General features: G+C 37.2%; 1 protein-coding gene across 2 annotated transcripts in view; it reads right to left on the bottom strand.

Moving 5' to 3' along the window:
• The window catches only part of SLC4A4 (solute carrier family 4 (sodium bicarbonate cotransporter), member 4), a 497,732-nt gene that overhangs the window by 162,547 nt on the left and 315,564 nt on the right, over positions 1 to 19,621 (bottom strand). For both annotated transcript variants that reach the window (XM_006896827.1, XM_006896828.1), the window contains exons 8-11: positions 10,169 to 10,256; positions 6,684 to 6,838; positions 5,120 to 5,233; positions 2,952 to 3,126 (exon numbers count right to left, since the gene is read on the bottom strand). In XM_006896827.1, the coding sequence (XP_006896889.1) occupies positions 2,952 to 3,126; positions 5,120 to 5,233; positions 6,684 to 6,838; positions 10,169 to 10,256 (532 nt within the window). The remainder of the gene's footprint in view (positions 1 to 2,951; positions 3,127 to 5,119; positions 5,234 to 6,683; positions 6,839 to 10,168; positions 10,257 to 19,621) is intronic.

The following is a 19,621-nucleotide window of genomic DNA, read 5'->3' as shown; positions in this document are numbered from 1 at the left end:
GGATTCTGGGGCTTCATCTGACATACTTTGGACATGTTGTAAGGAGGGACAGGTCCTTGGAGAGGGACATCATGTTTGGGAGGGTGGAGGGACAGCGCAGGAGGAGAAGACCCTCTATGAGATGGATTGACTCGGTGACTGGGGTAATCGGGATGGGTGTGTCAGAGGCAGTGCGGTTGGTGCAGGATAGAGCAGGGTTTAGGGATGTTGTACATAGGGTCGCTATGAGTCGCAAAAGACTCAATGGCACATAACAATAAGGGAGACTAACAAAAGACTAAGTGGCATCTCTAGTCTCAGAAGCAGCATTCTGGAGCTAAGTCTTCGTTGCTACAGAGGAACTCCATTCAGTTACAGCATGGCAATCAAATGACACATAGGGAATGTAATACCACCTTCTCAGTAACAGGACAAGGGTAAAAAAATGTTTAGAAACTATGTGCGCAAAGATATTCTCATTTACTCTGAAAGATATTACAGCCCTCTCAAAAGTCTTTGTTGCTATTGAGGTGGTTTTAACGCACAACAGGATAATACTGCTCTGCTCCTGAGACTTCTCATTAGCTGACTTTTGTAAGAATATCAGTAAGTCCTTCTTTCTAGTCCATCTGAGTGTAGAAATTCCAACGGGCCTTTTCAGTGACACACAAGTCACCACTGACACAATTGGACGGCATTTCTGTTTGGTTATAAAAGGGGTTATTAAGAATTGGAACTGACACAAAGTTGTTGTTGTTAGGTGTCAACAACTCTAGGACCAATGAATAACAGAGCTGAACGCTGGCTCATCCCGTGCCATCCTCGTGATTTCTGCCCTTCTCAAGCCCCTGTTATAGTCACTGTGTCAATCTAGCTCATAGTCTTCATCTCTTTCACTGACCCTCTACATTTTCCAGCATGATCTCAAAAACTGATCCCTCCTAAAAACACCCACCCCAAAATAAGTGAGACAATGATTCGCTCTCTGTGCTGTTAAGGAGCGCTCTGGTTGCGCTTCCTTCAAGATAGATTTGGTCGTTCTTTTGGAAGTCTCCATGGGATAAAAAAATGCATTTTGTTCTTTTTAGATGCCACTGAATCAGCTTCGTCTTACACTAACTCCATATGATAGAGTCTCACTATCGCTGCTGTGCTCAAGTCCCCTGTGGCACCCCCTGTGTCAATCCACATCACTGAGACTCTTCGTCAATTTCCCCGACCTTCTACTTTCCTGTGTAAAGTAACATCTTTCTCTAGAGACTTGTGCTTCCTGGTAACATGCTCAAAACATGTAAGACAAAGCATCATCAGCTTCATTTCGAAGGAGCATTCTGGCTACACTTTACCAATACAGATTTGTTTGTGCTTTTGGCAGTCCGTGCTATATACACCTACTCCTCATATACCTACTGTCACATTACCTGGCCTTTCACATTTACAACAGTCAAGAAAATAGACTCTCCAACTACTTTGAGTATTAATGACATACACTTACTTGGCATTAATGAATGCTGAGATATAAGGTGAGAGCGATACTAATTAAGAGGGTTAATGCAGTGTGTCAATGTGGCTGGATCCTCATTCTTCGTGGCTTCAGTTATATAATGATGTAATTTGGCAATTATGTAATTATTTAATTGGGCAATTATGTAATGCTTTAATTTAGCTGTTACATAGTGATTTAATTTCTTTGTTGCATAATGATGTAGTCATCTTCCATTTTTGCACAATGCTGGCTTTTGCATAACAACCTGGTCTCTGCAACTTAACCATGTTGATAAGTGAGGAGTGGGTGTGTAATTTTTTTAAAGTGATTTCTCTCTTTTTCCTAGGGTTAACACTCCCTATCTCATTTTTGTATTTAGGCAGAAATCTGGAGAATGAATACGCCTATGAAGAAAACAGTAGTGAAAGAAAAGCAATTCTATGGAATCAGCTGGTTTTGTTGTTGTTGTGTGTGTGTTTTAATATGCTGGTTGGTTATGCAAAATAAACTAATAATACATATTAAAGTAAAAAGGTCAGGGATTAAAAGGGTCTCATCTGATTGTTTTCATAAAAATATCATCTTTATTTACCATTCTGTATTCATGTAAGTTTCTTTAAAATTACTAAATTTGTTACCATCAAGTCAATTCTGACTGGTAGAGACCCTAGATGGAAGACATGGACCACCCATAAGTTTTCAAGGTTGGAAACTTTGAAAATTCAAAATGCCAAATATTTTTCATGTTGAGCAGCTGGTGGTTCAAACTGTCAAATTCTTTTTTAGCAGCTAAATGTTTAACCACTGAATCATTTTGGTTCCTTTTTAAATGATTAGATCCACAAATGCTCTCTCCTATTTTTTTTTCTGGAAATCTAAAATATCTCTTCTGTAACAATAACTATTTTATTGATGAAAAGAAGTCAGCTGCAAATTATCACTACATTTTGATTCATACAAAGTATGTCAAGGCATGATGGCCTAATAAGAGGCAATTTCAGGTATCACTGAAACATCTAACTGTATATACAGAAACCAAACCTTGAGAAAATCACCCAATCATTTGAAAATCTTATTTGTTCAAGTGGAAAATGGAGCTAATCATGCACCCCCCCCAGAAAAGAGAGCTATCATCAAGTTTAACAGTATATGATCCATACATTCCAGATTGTTGAAGAGCTAAACTTTGTGCGCTGCACAAAATTAAAGCAGCTGATAGGCTTTTGCCCAAATAGAATTGTGTATCCTCATTTCCTTCTCTTTTTCCCCACTTATGACTCAAGCCAGATTTCATCGAGCTATTTTTATAATTACTAAAATGCTAGAAATACAGCAGCAGGCCAGAAGCAAAGTAAAATGCAGCATCCAGCAAAAGAAAGAAAATCACACTGAGTAACTGAAAGGCCATCTGCTTCTAACTGAGCTGGAGGGGTGAGGAAGGCAATCTGGGCTGTACTATTTGTGTCCTCCCCAGAACCATACCCACCTGCATGTTGTCAGTGGCATCCCCGAGCAGTCCTCCAAAAGTGATAGCATTAGTTACAGTTGCCAGATAAATGAAGAGAATCGCTGAAAGAGCCTGAATATTTAAAGCATCATAAAAATCACTGGCAAAAAATGGTGCTTTCCTCTTTATGTCCTTAACTAGTCCACCACAGAACCTGGGCAGGGAGAAAGCAAACATGTGACAATGAAAAAGAAATACTCTCAAATTAGCCTGGAGATAATGTACTGAACTACAAAGAACGTGTACTTAAAATGCTTGCATTAGTAGCATGATGCTATTTGACCATTTAAGATGAAACCTGACATCTGCAGAGAAGTATGATTTTTTCTTCCCTATCACTTTCTCTTTTTGGTCATCATATTAGGAATCATGTTTCCCTCAAAGTTTGTTAAGTTGGTCTTTCAACGAAAGTATCTAGTGTTAATGAGTTAAACTTTCTCACTCCTTAGAGATAAACATCCAAATGTGTGCAGATCATACAAGGCCTCTTATACTCTCACCAAAGTTTTCTTCCCATATTCATTGCTTCAAATAGTCATTCCACAAATGTTTATGAGCAACTGAAGTGTCTGGTATTTCTTAGGTGTAAGATATACAGCAGTGAACCAAATAAGCAAAAATCCCTCCCATTTGTAGAATTACTTTTTGTGAGGGGAACAGATAATAAATAAGCAGGTAAAACATTGATGAAATTGATAAATACTGATAAGAACAGAAGAAAAAAACATAATGTGGGAAAGACAGTTATGAAGTACCGGAGGAGTGGTAAATAAAATTTACCTTTCAGTTAAGAGTCCAGAAAAGCCTGTCTGAGGAAATGATTTTGAGTAAGCCCCTAAAACAACTGAGGGAGGAAGCCATGCCTCATGTTGTGCTGCAAGACAAGCTACGCCTCCTTGTCAACTCTACTCATCCTACATCTTGGTCAATTCCTCCTTCGCCAGGTAAATCTCACATCTCAGCCTTTTTCATGTATTCTCTCTGCCCAGGATGTTATCTCTTCAAAGGTAACAGCTCCCTGAAACCTTGACTACCTACTCATAGTTCAGATTTCCAATATGGACTATCACTCTACCAGAATTATATTTCTGTGTGTGTAATCACCCAGCTCTGCCCCAGGGCTCTGTCTGGGCTGTCTTTGTAAATAAAGGGTCATGCATGGCTCTGGGCCTATGACTCCAGCATGCATGAAACGAAAAATAGGAAAAAGATAAAATAAATTTTAAGTAAAAAAAAAATAATTAAAGGTACATCTCAGCTCTAAAGAGAAGGAAGGTCTAGTCTAGGAAAAAAATACAAGTGAGCTACAGGGGCAAAGAAATAAGATTCGTTCAGATTCAACTGCTCAGTAAATGACATATTTTTATCTGTTTTCTATGAAAAGTAAAACTTTAAAAGTTTTAAAAAGTCAAATTTTCATAAAATGAATATTAAATAAAAATTTATTATATGGAGCGCAAAATAACTTGAGGAACTTGGTAATTTAGAAAGACTTAGAAGGAAAGAAGACTTATACCTGTTACTTGCTCATTTTGTTACCATGTTACTTGCTTCTTACAGGGAAGAGACAGAATTGGGAAAACCAAGTGAGCAAGACTGGCACATTACTCAGTCTCTTCATTTTACACTCATTCACTGAATTTCTTTGGACCTTATTCCAGTACCTCCTCTCACTCACTTCATTTCCATCACTAGTACAAAGGAAGCATGCTATGCTGACATCCCTTGTACCTGGTTTGGCACACTTCTTCTCTCTCCCTCCAGCTACATGGCCTGTTTCCCATCTCCTTCAAAGCGTCACTCAAAAGCTACCTTCTCTCCAAGGCTTTCTCTACCCATCATACCTACAATAATAACTTTCTCCTACTGCAAAATACTCTATTTCTCCTTTTTTCCCCTTGGTAAAACCATCAACACATTTATTTCTTTATCATTTCTATCTTGTCATTACAAAATAAATTCCATAAAGTCAGAAAGCTCTGTTTAGTTCACTGTTGTATTCCCATTATCTGAGTCCAACTAACACAAGTGAAATATTTTTAATTAATAAATTAACAAAGCAGTAAATCAAATGCTGACAGAAAAATGAGAAGCAACTTAGACCTAAAGAGAATGACATCACGAATGACAAAGGGTCCATCAGTTACCTTCCAGTTCGCTGCAATTCTTCACAATCCCCATGCCCTCCACCTCCATGTCCTCCATCATGGGGCGTGTCCCCATTCATCTGAACATTCTCTCCACCTGAGTACATATTCTTTCTAAATAAAACAAGAAAGTGCAAGAAGAAATGTTTATTTCATTAATCTACTTCTCAGCTATAACATATACTAATTAAAGAAGACATGAGATAAGCATCTTTTGGAAGAAAGAATAGTCCCTTCCACTATTGTAGCACACAATTTTTTTTCATGCATTTCCATACATTCGTTGTTGCACTTTTCTCCTGGCCCACCCCTCCCCTCCAGTCCGTTCTTCTCTTTGAAAAGAAAAATTCTTTCATTTTTATACAATCCATCCCCCTAAGTCCACTCCACTATGTAGCCTTTGTTCTGGACTCCTGTCATGACAATAATACCTAAAATCATATATCTCTTTTAAACAGTTCTCTCCCTCATCTATTTCAATGCAGTATACATTATTTATCCCATCTTTCTTAGTCTCCCCCCAACCCCTATGTCAGTCCCATTTTAGAACAGTGGCACTATGCAGTATTTGTCCTTTTGTGACTGAGTTATTTCACTCGGCATAATGTCCTCTGGGGTCATCCACTTTGAATAATATTTTATGAGTTCCTTGTTTTTCAATGAAGTGTAGTAGTCCATTGTGTGAATATATCAGAGCTTCTCCATCTATTCATTTGTTGATGGGCACTTAGGTTGTTTCCAACTCTTTGCTACTGTGAACAAAGCCATGATAAACATGGGTGTGCATATATCTGCTTGGGTGACAGTTCTGGTCTCTTTGGGGTATATCCCCAGTAGTGGAATTTCTGAGTCAAATGGTATTTTTACTTGTAATTTTTTGAGAAAGCACCATGTAGCACACAATTCTTAAAGTGTGATATTTAGCATCAAGACAAACCATTAGTTGAATGGGAAAGCTGAATGAACTGTCTATCATAAAAGAAGAAAACATGGGTAGTGGTAAACTGTTATTAAACCATTTTACTTCAATAATTTTATTTGATTTCTTAGACTATTATGTCTACAGGAACGCATGTTGAGTAAATTGATCATTCCACTTGTAAAGGGAAGAGCGTAGTGGGGTAATGACTAAATGCTGTATTGCTAACAAAAAAGACCTAGGTATTTACTCCTGTAAAGATTACTGCCTAGAAAGTTTTAAAGGGTAGTTCTATTTCATAACATGATATTGTTATGAGTTTAAACAGACTTGATGACATGTAACAAAAATAACAACACATATAGTCCCCAGGACATCCTCACAGAGATTCTGTGATGTTTTTCAATATTATAATTTGAGTTTTATTTCCTAATTTATAATCACTGAAGAACACTACAGCTTATGACACTCATTTTACACTTCAAAAGAATGTGGAACCAAAGCATATGTGGATTCACTTGAGAAAATATACCAAGTTAAGTGGGAACCTGGAAATAGGAGAGAAGCAGCCTGATCTTATTTCATCCTCCAAACATAAGCCTCGTCCTAGGGATGTCCTACCATTCCATCTGTCTGCTAATTTACCTTTTATCAGATGATGGAAGACTCTTGGGAGGCTCTATCCTGATTGCTGGATCCCATTCTCCAGGTGGAAGGACAATAACTTCATCCAGGAACTCATCAATGCCAGCAATCAGGTCCTGCCTGTCTTTTGCTTTATAAGCAATGTCATGGAACACCTACAGAGCAATAAAATATAGCTACTATCACAAGGGGACTCTCATATTATGTCAAACCGAATAATATAAATGTTAATCCATTGAAATATTATCACAGCTCTGTTGCCACATTTCCTATTATTTATCTTCAACCCAATATATTAAATAAGTATTCTAGGAAAAGGTAATATTGTCTCTCATCTCCCACTGGTATGTACCCCTGATAAGAGTTGGTAGAAAATCCAAAAGAAAATGGTTTGGAAAAATGTGCTGAAAAGTCATTTTCCTGAAATAAAAATTACTGTGACAAATAACTGCTGATAAATCAAGAAAAGAAAGGTTAAGCTGTGTGTTAAGATCAGGCTACACCCCAGCATTACAGCTCTCAAACATATAATTTAAGTTTTGATTAAAGAAACAAAAACCTGAGTCATATTGGCAGCACACAGAACAAAGGAACTGTAATTGGTTATCATCCATCTATCTTTAGGTAACGCAGCACCTAAAACACTCAGTGCAGAAAACACTTCACGCTTCTTAAGCACTTCCAAAGAAGGAACTTCCAGAAAGCACATAATCTTGTCAATTGTTCCCTTTCTCTTACTAAGCCAACGATCCCAAAGTCCTATAGACATACCTAAGTTTCATGTTTCATAAATCAAACTCTTTAATCTCTAGAACAGAAGGTGACCCCTATGAAATGTTCTTGCCTACTCTTAACAACTGGGACTAACTCAGCTCTTTTCTCAACAAGAATTTTTAAAAGTCAACAAATAGTATTTAGTTAGGATAGGCTCATGGGGTTGAAAAAAAAAGGCCACTCAAAGTGCCAGTATATAATTTGTGGTAGACTTAACCATCTTTATTTTCCATTGCTACCTCCCACTTCCGAAACCAAACCAAAGTGACGCTATCAAGTGGAACCTGACTCAGAGCAATTCTCCAGGACACAGAAGAGGTTCCCCACAGGATTTCCAATCTTTATGGAGGCAGGCTGATACTTCTTCCAAGGAAGCTGGTTTCATACTGCAAACCTATTGTTGGCAGTCAAGTGCTATAACTACTGTACAATATACCCTCCTCCTACTATATTATAGATTGAGCCCACTCAAAAGTCACTCTTCATTGAGTTTCTAAGGCTGTAAAATTTGCTCAATGCGTTGTGCACTATGCCACCAAAGATCTATTAATGGTAACTGGAAGACCACAGTTGCTATCTTAGCCTCACCTACAGATGAGGATTGATTTTTCTGACCAATGAGATACGGGCAGTTCTCCTCGTACAAACGAGAGCCATTGCTAACTTAGATCTTTAGAATGTGCAACTAATTCAAGCCAATGAACATAATTCTTACTTAAGTTTCCTTGAGTGCAAGAAGCTCCAATTTTACCTAAAAATTATGAGTTGTCCATAAGTCAGAAGTTCTTAGCAAGACACTCACTACATTAAAAAAAAAAAAAAAAGCCTGGTAAACTTTCGACTACCTCACAAAAGAAACAAACACAGCTAGGGCACCCAAGGAGCTGTGCGGCCAACTCAAACGTGGCACCAGATGTTAGGTTCAAAGCTGACCTTACAAATCTTAAGACCAATGAGCAAGAGTCTTGTTTCTAGACTTATTATTAAGCAGCCACATTAAATCAATCTAACCCCAAACGTCTCTTGATATGAGATAAACCGAAAAGTGTTTAAACCACAAGTCATACATACCTTCAGTCATAGCCCAAAGCATTACTAATTCATAAACCTACATCAGAGGGAAAAAGTACCTTTTTTCTCACTTAGCAAACAGAGAAAATGACAAATCAAGGGGTAGGGGAACCCTTGGCATAAATAATTAAATTTAAAAGACACAAAAGCAGGAATCATTGATCTATATTCTAATGACATTTTTTCCTCTTCTGAGACAATACTGAATGGTATTTTATCAGAAAGATAGAGAACTCTGGTGGCACAGTGTTAAAGAGTTTCACTGCTATTAGGAAGGCAGGTGACTGGAATCCATCAACTGTTACAAAAGAAAAAGGAGGAATCTGCTCCTATGTGATTTACTGCCTCTGAAAACCAGCTGGAGGATCAGCTTTGAGTAATATCCAATGGGGGTGATACATAACAATAACAATATATCTGAAATGAGTGTAGCAACATTTGAACTGCTATAAGAATCAGTAAGAATATAACCCAATGTACTAGATTGTTGTTGTTGGTGGTGTTGTTAGGTGCCATGAGTCTCAGAGGACTCATAGCAACCCTATGAACAAAAGACATGAACACTTGTATAATTTTCATTGTTTCTTTCTGGAGGCAAGTCATTTTGGAAGAGGATGCCACTCCTGCTTCCAAGCTTGTTTAATTGGTGAGCTCCACCAAACACTGTCCACCATGGGTAACCATTATCACATTGATACATAAGTTTTACATTTTTTAGCCTCACAGCAAACAGGAGTTACCTTTGTACAGCAAATGGAGAGACCAGTGCTATACCACTTAGAAGAATGTTTGACCAAAATAAATTAAAACCGGACCAGATTAAAATCACCTACCTTTGGCTTGGTAGCATAACTTTCTAACCATTAGGCAAACAGCGCTCTCCATGTTGCTGTTTGTCTAAGACTAAAACCACTTAAGTATTAGATACTCTGTAGTAATTATTGCTAACATATTTTAGTATTTCTATCATTCTTTTCCACAACAGAAGATTGCCCAAACATGCAAATTCTGATAACTAAATAAAACAAAACAAAAAAAAAACCCCACCACTCAAACAAACCAGATTTGTTGTTGCTGTTCTGTGACACTGAGTTGCCTGCTAATCATAGTACAATAGCTTTGAACTCTGCCCTATCCTGAGTCAGTCTCAAGGCCTACAACACACCTACTCCCATAACCCTAGTCTCTGGGTCAATCTACCTCATCAAACTTCTCCATGGATGCAAGGATTTTGAAACTCCAATTTACATAGTTTGGGCACGTCGTCAGAAGAGACCAGTCTTTTGAAAAGGACATCAGGCTTTGAAGGAAAGCACACAGGGTATTATTTTTCCTATATAATCCAATTTTGATAAAATATGGTAAGTTTCATAACTATTTAACATTTATCAGTTCCTTATTTAAATGATAGCAGAAAAATAATGGAAAATATGCTGAGTTCCAACATAGTTTCGAATGTGATGAAAAAACAAAATATACCTTCTAATCAATAACTGCTTAGAAGTCAGCATACTTGTCACAAATGAATTTTAAAAATGTCTGGTAATCACATTACTTGAACCGAATAAATTACAACAGCCAGTCCACAGTATGAAAACATAAGTAGGGCTTCCAGAAGCCCTATTTTCACAATTCCATACCTCATCAGACATCAGGGTGGCTATGGCTCTGCCAATTTCATGGTAGGACTTGGCTTTCCCCTTAGGACCTAAGAGAATGAACAAGAACCTAATGGAAAAGGAAAAAGGCAGAGTTTTTAACATTTCATTAGACTCAACAAACATAAAACTTAGTGTATTTTTTCATCACCGATATAAAATGTCAGTTCTAGGATTCATCTTTAAACAAAGATAACATGGATAATAAGAAGGGCTCTGTATTATTACACTAATATTATTATTCTTTCTGTATCAGTGCAGTTGGTACTGACCCTCAAAAAAATAAAACATTTTCCATTTATTTAGCAACAAAGTATAATTTATAAGGGAGAAACCTGAGACACTCCTTCCCCGCACAGGCAAGCATCACTTTATGAGTTGTAAATTATTTCCTATCCAAAATGTTCTCATCATCCTATCTTTGGTGCATGGTCAAAGAAATACCACTTTAAAGAAAAACAATTAAGCACAATAATTAAAAAGACTCAGTATATCTTCACATTTCTCAGTCTTTTTGAAACGAAATATAGGCTGTGACAAAGGATCCTTCCCACTATTTTAAGACATGTTTCTACCTGAAATTGTTAGAAAGAACCAAGTTCTTTATAAGAGATCCAGATGGTCACAGCCAAGGAATGAAAAAAAGTATGAGATGAATTTAAAAATGAAGCATAATGCACAGTTAAAATTCTTCTCTGGGATGTAATCACTTTCCTCTCCAAAATCATTTTCATGATTACACACACACAAAAATGCTACATAGCAAAGAGGTTCAAAAACAAGCAATGAAGAGCTTATCCACACTTAAAGTTCTCATCTTATCATGCTGGTTCCTTCAGTGATCACAAGGGAAAAATGCATATCTTGCCTCAAGAGAAAGGAACCTGGTAAGTAAATGAGTAAGATGTAATGTCCAAAAAATGGCACTGGATAATTCCTTGATTATATTATCACCTAACACAGAGATGGTGGATAAATTTAAAATTATAATTGTATATGGTTAAAGAACAGTTTAAAGCTTGCAAAGCAATTTCACCTTCATCACCTCACTCAATCTTCCAGACAACATTCTTCAGTAAGGACTTTTTTTTCCTATTTAAAGTTGAGGAAATTGAGACTCAAGTTGCTTACAGAATGAACCAAGTAGATGGTAGAAAGCATACATATAGGCCATCTAACCTTTTGTTCTTTTCACCACTTAACTTTTCCAATGTTATCCCCTCGATTATACACCAGAATTCTGATTCAATAGATACCAGCTACTCTGCTGAAGAAAGATGGGTAATCTCCTCCCATGCGCTTTACTCCCTCTGACAGCCTGCCAGAGGGTCAGCAATACGTTGGTTCTGACTCAACAGTATAGTCTCCTCCCATGTGATTAAATCTAGTGGAGGCAATTTTTACAGTCACTGGGTCAATCTATCAAACTGAAGGTTTTCCTCTCTTTCCCTGGCCACTCTACTTTCCAACCATGATGTCCCTTTCCAAGGACCAGCCCCTTCTAATGACATACCCAAAGTACATGAGACAAAGTTTGGCTATCTTCACCTCCAAGGAGCATTCTGGTTGCACTTTCTCTAAAACATATTTGTTTGTCCTCTTGGCAGCCTGTGGGATATTCAGTACATGTGTCTGATAGCACAACTCAAAGGCATAAATTCTCTTCTGTCATCCTTACTTAGCAGATGCACAGAAAATAAGTGAAAAGTCCATGGCTTTATTTAGGTGCAACTTTTGTCATTAATATCATTACAATTTAGAACTTTAGAAAGGGCCTTAACAGCAGATTGTCACAATATAACATGTCTTCTGATCTCCTGAATGCTCATAACAAGTGTGTTGCTTGTGGATTCCAGCAAGATGAAACTGTTGACAACTTCAATCTTTTCATATCTAGCATGATGCTGTGTATAGGCCCACTGATGAAGGTTGTATTTTTCCTTAATACTAAGATAAAATCCATGCTGAAAGTTGCAGCTCTTAACTTTCTGAAGCCAGTGTTTCAAGATCTTTTCACTTTCAAAGAGCAAAGTTGTGTCATCTGCATAATATAGGCTGTTGATGAGTCTTTTCTCCAATTCTGATTCCACATTCCTCTTCATAAAGTACAGATTCTTCAATGCTTTTGCTCAGCACCCAGACTGAAGAAATATGGAGAAAGGATACCACTCTTGTGCAAGCTTTTTTTTATTTTAAACCATGAAGTGTTGTTCCCTTGCCCTGCTCATACAACTGCCACTGGGTAGAGATTTCACATGTGTACAATTAAGTGTTCTAGGATTTCCGTTCTTCTCAACGTTGGCCATAATTCATTGTGAAGTACACAAAGGCCTTTTAATAATCTACAAAACACAACACAAAGACATCCTTCCAGTTTTCTCAGCTTGCCATGGCCTCTTCTAAATCCTATTTGAACTCCTGGCAGTTTCTGTTGATATACTTGTTCTAGCTGCTTTTAGATAACCTTCAACAAGATACTGCTTGCATGTGATATTACTTAAATTGTTCAATAATTCCATTCTGTTGATCATCTTGGAACTCTATTTACATTAAAACCCTATCAAATTCTGTGCCACTATTCCAGTCTCTGTGTGCTTAAGACAGTTGTTGCAGTCATTGTCATTAATCCTTCTCATTAATAGTCTTCTTTTTGTTGACCCTTTAGTAAGCATAACAGCCTCCTCCAGGGACTGGCTCCTCTTGTAATGCTCAAAGTACTGGAGAATAACGTCCTAATAGCTTAAAATATTCATATAATACAACCTTGTTTGTAGAAAATAATGAAGATTAGAAGCATTTACCAATCAGGTTTAAAGACTATAGTTTCCGTGTGGACTAACACCAATATATAAAAAAAAACAACAACCCAAAACCAAACAAACAAACAAAAAAAAACACACCAAAAACCCCAAACCAATAGAATCCTTATAACTAAACCAATCAACAGCATTATGATAACAGATAAAGGATTAAAGTTGTCAAAGTTTACTTCTGCTTGGATTCATAACCAATATCCATGCTTTCAAGCAGCAGCCAAGATGTCACACAAAGTACTAAATACACCTTTAAACTTTAAAGAATCTCTTTAAAGTGTCAAAGAGCAAGGATATCATCTTGAAGACTAAGATGCTTTTGACCCAACTCATGGTATTTTCTATCATCCCATATGCATATGAAAATTAGACAATAAAAAGAAGGCCAAAGAGGAATTGATGCCTTTGAACTGTGGTACTGGCGGAGAATACTGACTAGACTATGAACTGTCAAAAGAACAAAACTGTTTTGAAAGAAGTACAGTCAGAATGTTTTTTGAGAAGTGAAGATGGTAAGACTTTGTCTCACATACTTTGCACTATTATTGGTAGCACTTTAATACAAAATTTAGTAGTGAATGAGTAACTAACCCAATAGTTGATTGCATAATTTGTCCTCTGAGATAAATCCTATGAGAAGAGGGTATTTACTTTTGCTGCCTGTTAAATATTATTAATCAAAGAGTTGATAAAAGCAGCTTTCTACTTGTGACTAAGACAAATATCATAGCAACTACCCCGGAGTATGAGAATTATACTGGTTCAGTAACCTAGATATAAAGATAAAATTCCACGATTTCTTTCTTCTTTTTATGTATCACAGAGTTATAACTAATTCCTAGCTGACCCTCCAGTGGGTTTTCAGAGGCAGTAAATCACAGAAGACTGTCCATCTTTCTATCATGGAACAACTAGCATTCTGAATTATGTGCCTTTGGGTTAGCAGCGCAGCTCCTTACCACTGGGCCACCAGAGCTCCTGTTCTTAGGTAATGTAATTTGCATTTTAAAAATGTAAAAAGAAGATAGTATTTCTCCTTTAACAAAATGTCACAAAATTTTTTTAAAACCCACTAAACAATATAGTTATACCTCGGTTAAAATTCTGTATTACTTTAGGCAGTAATAATTCTATACACCATCTCCTTAAAATTATATGGAGAGGGAACATAGATAGCCATATAAGCCAGTAGAAAACAGAATCATTAGTCAAAAGCTTCATCTGTAGAATAGAAATATGTAAGAAGCCACTAATTTGGACTGCAGGAGGATGTGGGTGGCACGAATAGCTAAGCACTTGACTGCGAGCCCAAGGGTTGGCAATTTGAAACCTCCCTGAATCATTTTGGAAGACAGTCTGAGCAGTCTTCTCCTGAAAGATTACAACTGTGGAAAAGCCTAGGAAGAAGTTCTGCTGTGTGTGAGGCACCATGAATGAGCAGAACCTCAACTGTAAGCAGCAACAACGTGGACTGCTTAAAAGCAACTGAAATGTCCAGCATATAAGGGTAGAGTACATATAAAATCCATAGTAAATGTGTCTTGATAGAAGGAGGAGGAAAAAACAAAACAAAACAAAAAAAGAGAATGAGCGATCTGGAGAAACCAGCAGCACAGAACAACTCAGTAAGTTGAAGCTGCTTCTGTCTGAAACAGTTCTCTCCCCTTTAACCTTTAAAGAAGGAAAAACTGTTACAAATTTTATGACAGAAGTACATCCTTCCAAATTCAATTTTTATAATGTGCTGAACACACCTTTCATGACCAAAGCTATTTTTTGGATAATAGACAGCTGTAATTTTTAACCAGAAGCCTTTCTTCTTTATTAACAAATTAGAATAAACACCACATTTGAGTGACTAGGAGGGCACAGCCCAATATTGACAGATCCAAAAAAATTATGTTACTGAGTTCTTTTCATTCAACTCATATCTAGAAAGAAGTCACAGAATTTTTAATAGGGCCAAGTTATCTAAAGAATCTTCAGGAGGTCCTCCTAATGTGGTGAATTTTTGAATATAACTAATTATGCATGGAGATAATGCCTCTTGCTTTCTACACAACAAAAAGAATTAGATGATCTGTGTCCAGAACCAATGAACTATACTCACATTCCAAAATAGTTATAGACAAAAGCACTGTAAAATATCAAAAAGGGAGCAAGCCTTCCCAAAGCACTCAATCTTTTCATAAAAGATGTGCACCCCCTTCCTTCCTTATATATCACAGCTATTTCTAGAATAAACTCAGCATGTACCAGTCCTTTACTCCCTCCTTTCAAAACAGTGAATCAAATAACCCATTATTCATATTTAGTGGCTTTGGAAAATGTGGCTAAACTGCAGCTTCCAAAATAGACTCAGGAGGACCACAAAGCCACCGTAACCAACCACATTACATGGAGTATACAGCAGCCAGCAATTAGACTGCTGGGTCTGACAGCAATACCTTCATCTCAATCCCACTAATGATTTGATTTTATATTTTTTTATCGGTTTGACAATTAAGCACAGCCTACTTCCTTTAAGCAAAAACTGCTTATCTTAGAAAAATCACTGTAGACAATATATGTTAAATATAATTTCTCTGGATATTAAACATACAAATCTTTTTCTTTTCTTTACAGGTGACTGTTTTTTCTCTGAATTTAATATGAGCAAATCAATATAAGAAAAGATAACAGAGTCTGCATTTTTACGATTATGGTTTATGGAAAAACAAATATATTTACTTTTCTTCAATCTGTTCCGGTTACATCCTTTGTTGTTGTTATGTGCCGTCGAGTCGTTTGCGACTCATAGCGACCCTATGTACAACAGCCCTAAACCATGCTCTATCCTGTGCCAATCTCATTGCCTCTGACACACCCATCCCGAATACCCCAGTCACTGAATCAATCCACCTCATAGAGGGTCTTCCCCTCCTGCGCTGTCCCTCTACTCTACCCAGCATGATGTCCCTCTCTAAAGACCTGTCTCTCCTTACAACATGTCCAAAGTATGTCAGACGAAGCCCCAGAATCCTTGCCTCCAAGGAGCAGCCTGGTTTAATCCTCTCTACGATGAATCTGTTTTTTTGGCAGTCCATGGTACATTCAATACTCTTCTTCAGCATCACAGCTCAAAGGCGTCAATTTTCCTTCTATCCTCCCTAGTCATTGTCCAACTCTCTGATGCATAACAAGTGATTGCAAAAACCATGGCCTGTATCAGACGGACCTTAGTCTCCAGAGAGACACCGTTGCTCTTGAGTACTTTAGAGAGGTCCCTAACCGCAGACTTTCCCATCGCAATACGTTTTGATTTCCTGGCTACTGTGCCAAGAGTGTTGACCGTGGAGCCGAGCAAACTGAAGCTGTGAACAATCTCAATCTCTTCACCATCCATCCTGATGCTACTGACCAAAGGGAAAAAAAATCCACTGCCAGGCGGCTGAATTCAACTCATGCAGACCCTGAGCTAGGTTTGTCACTGTTCATTGCCATTGAATCAGAAGAGACTCACAGCTGACCATCCAGTGAGTTTTCAGAGGCTGTAAATTGCATGAGAGAAGATTGCTCATTTTCATCCAAGGAGGAGCTGGAGATTCAAGTCACTGGCCATTGGGCTGGCAATGCAACTCCTTATCCACTAGACCACCAGAACTCCTCCAGTAGGATTATGAAGCAGTAATCTTAATAAGAACAGAATATCTTCTTTTTTCTCTCTATTACAGAGTAGCTGGTACATTCAAACTTCTGGCATTTCTGTTAGCAGACAATAAATAATGTAGTAACAGTAACCTCAGAATAAGAAGTCTGTAGTTCTAGTCCTAGTATGCATAGTGAATTTCCCTTTGCTTCCATGGTGAAATTCTAAAATGGGAATAATAATATGTACCCTCTATATAATTCAAGTCAATAAGTTTATAAGATGCGGATATAAGATGACAGCAAGAAAACTGTCTTTGAAACTCATAAATTAAAATGACTAAGTCACCAAAGCTCAAGAATAGAGACACAGACATGTTTGTTTCCAAATGCACAGCAAGAGAATCCTAAGTAAACAAAATCCCCATCAAGTTATAAGCAGAAGACTATCACAGATAAATCAAATAACCAAGTAAATAGATGAGTCTTGTGTATTCTACACAACAAAGAGCTGCTAGAACTACTATTCCTAAACTGGGGTGCTGTACTCTGTACAATGTTATAATTACTGAATAATTACTCCTCCTAGAGAAGGAGTTCTGGCGGCCTACTGGATAAGAGTTACATTGCCAGCCCCAAAGGCCACGGGCTCGAATCTCCCAGCTCCTCCATGGAGGAAAATGAGAAATCTTTTCCCATGCAATTTACAGCCCCTGAAAACCCACTGAATGGTCAGTTATGAGTCTCTTCTGACTCGATGGCAATGAACAACAACACAACAAACCTAGCTGAGGGTCCAATAACAGTAATTATAACAATAAAAAATATATAAGTGCAACTTTATCTTGAAAAGAAAGCCCTACCATAGAAACATATATAAAATATTATATCTACGTATTCAAATATATATATGTATTTCTTTTAAATATATACATTATATCTGCATATACATTTTAAAATATGTATGTATTTTAAATAATATATATGCATTTTAAATAAACACACACACACTTTTAAGTCCTCCTTTAGAACGACAGATTAGCATGTACATAAAAGAATATTGCTGAATTCAGAAGCAGTTTTTCAGAATGAATATCCTCCTCCTTGTGGGATATCCTTTATTGGATTTCACAGGATGCAGCCTTTGTAAATGACCCCACATTACAGATACACACAGAACGAAAAAACTAATGAGACCCTTTGCTCAGGGATTATAGCTTTCAGTGTTTGGAGGACAGAAAATAGATAAAACTATTTCCTGAGAAAATGTTAACATGCCCAGTATATACTGTTTAGATTATTACACTAAAACAGTTTCTTATATTACTTCTAAATGCTTGGATTCTTCTGCTAATTCAAATTATGCTGTTTTTCACTTCTAGACTATCATCCTCTGGTATGGAAGGGAAGACAATGAGCCACAAAAAGCAAGATGATAAAACTAAAGAAAAGGACATAATAGGAACGACTTGCTAATCAATGAGTGCAGATTAATGTACAATAAAAAAACCTTTTAAAACTTTTATTTTAACTTTTAGCTTCTAAAGACAAATATAAATTAAAAAGCCAGAGTAATTTTCAACACCTCTAAGCACATTATTTTCATGGATTTGAGCTAGTGCTTTTTGGTTAAGTCACAGCTGACAAAGGGAAATCAGAAGGAACCTGAATTTGAAAAAATGTGGAAAAGGAAAAAGAACTGAAATGGGAAAATTATAGGTTGAGCCTCTGTCAACAACTTAATCTCCCTCTTAGAAAACAAGGGCAGTATACATGCTGCAAGCAACAAAATCTCTGACAGACACAGTTGGAAATGATGGTGCCCAGCTCCAAGATGGCAGAACCCATAGCACTTTGGTTGTGTGCCACTGTCCATAGTACTAGCTATAACTCAGTCTTCAACAGCAGGCCTCTGAAAGGGCTCGCTGTGCCTCTTCCAAGTCTCTCTTTCCGAATCTTTTAACTAATAATTTTCCCCTTTCAGGTTACTATTCCAGTACAACATTATTTCACAAATTTGAGTCTGTTCCAATTTTACTGTATCAACTATAATCAAACCAGATCAGTCTAGTTAGAAGCTTTGGGTTGTTTTTTTCTTCAAGTTCCAAAAAGTTAGTTCAAAGAGACATAAATAAAACCTTGGGTGCAAAAGAGCTAGACCTCAGCCACTATCTGAGTCAGCTGTGTTCCATGTGACCAGACAGAACTTTAAGGGTCTGCTGGAATGTTTTTAAGGGAGGGGGGGGTGGAATCTAAATTACAGGAAACAAAAATCATTATAACTTTAGTAAATGAACAAAGACTCTCTCCATCTCTATTATTAGTCCAATAATTATCCCATATTTTGTTATTCTTATTAGGTGCCATCAAGTCATGACCCACGGTAACCCTACAAACAGTATATCTGAACACTGCCCTAAACTGTGTCAACCTTACAATTTCTGTTCTGTTCAAGATCACTGTGGCAGTCACTGTCAATCTACCTTGTGGTGGATCTTCCCCTCTTACACTGACCATCTACTTTTCCTAGAATGTCTTTTTCCAAAGATTGGTTCCTCCTGAAAATACGCCCAAAGGAAGACAGACAAAATTTTACCATCCTGGCTTCTACAGAGCACTCTGGTTGTACTTTCTCCGAGACACATATGTTGGTAATTCTATGTATATATGGCATCCTATGGGATATTAGGTACTCCCCACCAGTACCATAATTCAAAGGCATAAACTGTTCTGTGGTCTTCATTCATTGTTCAATTTTTAGATCCATAAAAAGTAACTGATAATATTATGTTTTGGATAAGGATCTTAAGTCTTTAAGCTGACATTCTTTTTTTAAATTTATTAAATTTTATTAGTTTTAATGAACATCTGGGTTTTCGTTCATTCACTGTTCCACTGTTTTCTCCACCCTCATCCCCAGTTTGTTCTTCTTCCCCCCATGTCTGTTTTAATTGTCCAATTGCCACAATGCTTGTCAAAGCCAGTTCTGATTAAT

This window comes from Elephantulus edwardii, unplaced genomic scaffold (assembly GCF_000299155.1).
Source record: "Elephantulus edwardii isolate Elephantulus edwardi_28Jun2011 unplaced genomic scaffold, EleEdw1.0 scaffold00192, whole genome shotgun sequence".
Classification (NCBI taxonomy): domain Eukaryota; kingdom Metazoa; phylum Chordata; class Mammalia; order Macroscelidea; family Macroscelididae; genus Elephantulus; species Elephantulus edwardii.
Note: the sequence above shows the minus strand (reverse complement) of the source record. Positions and strands in the feature narration are given on the sequence as shown.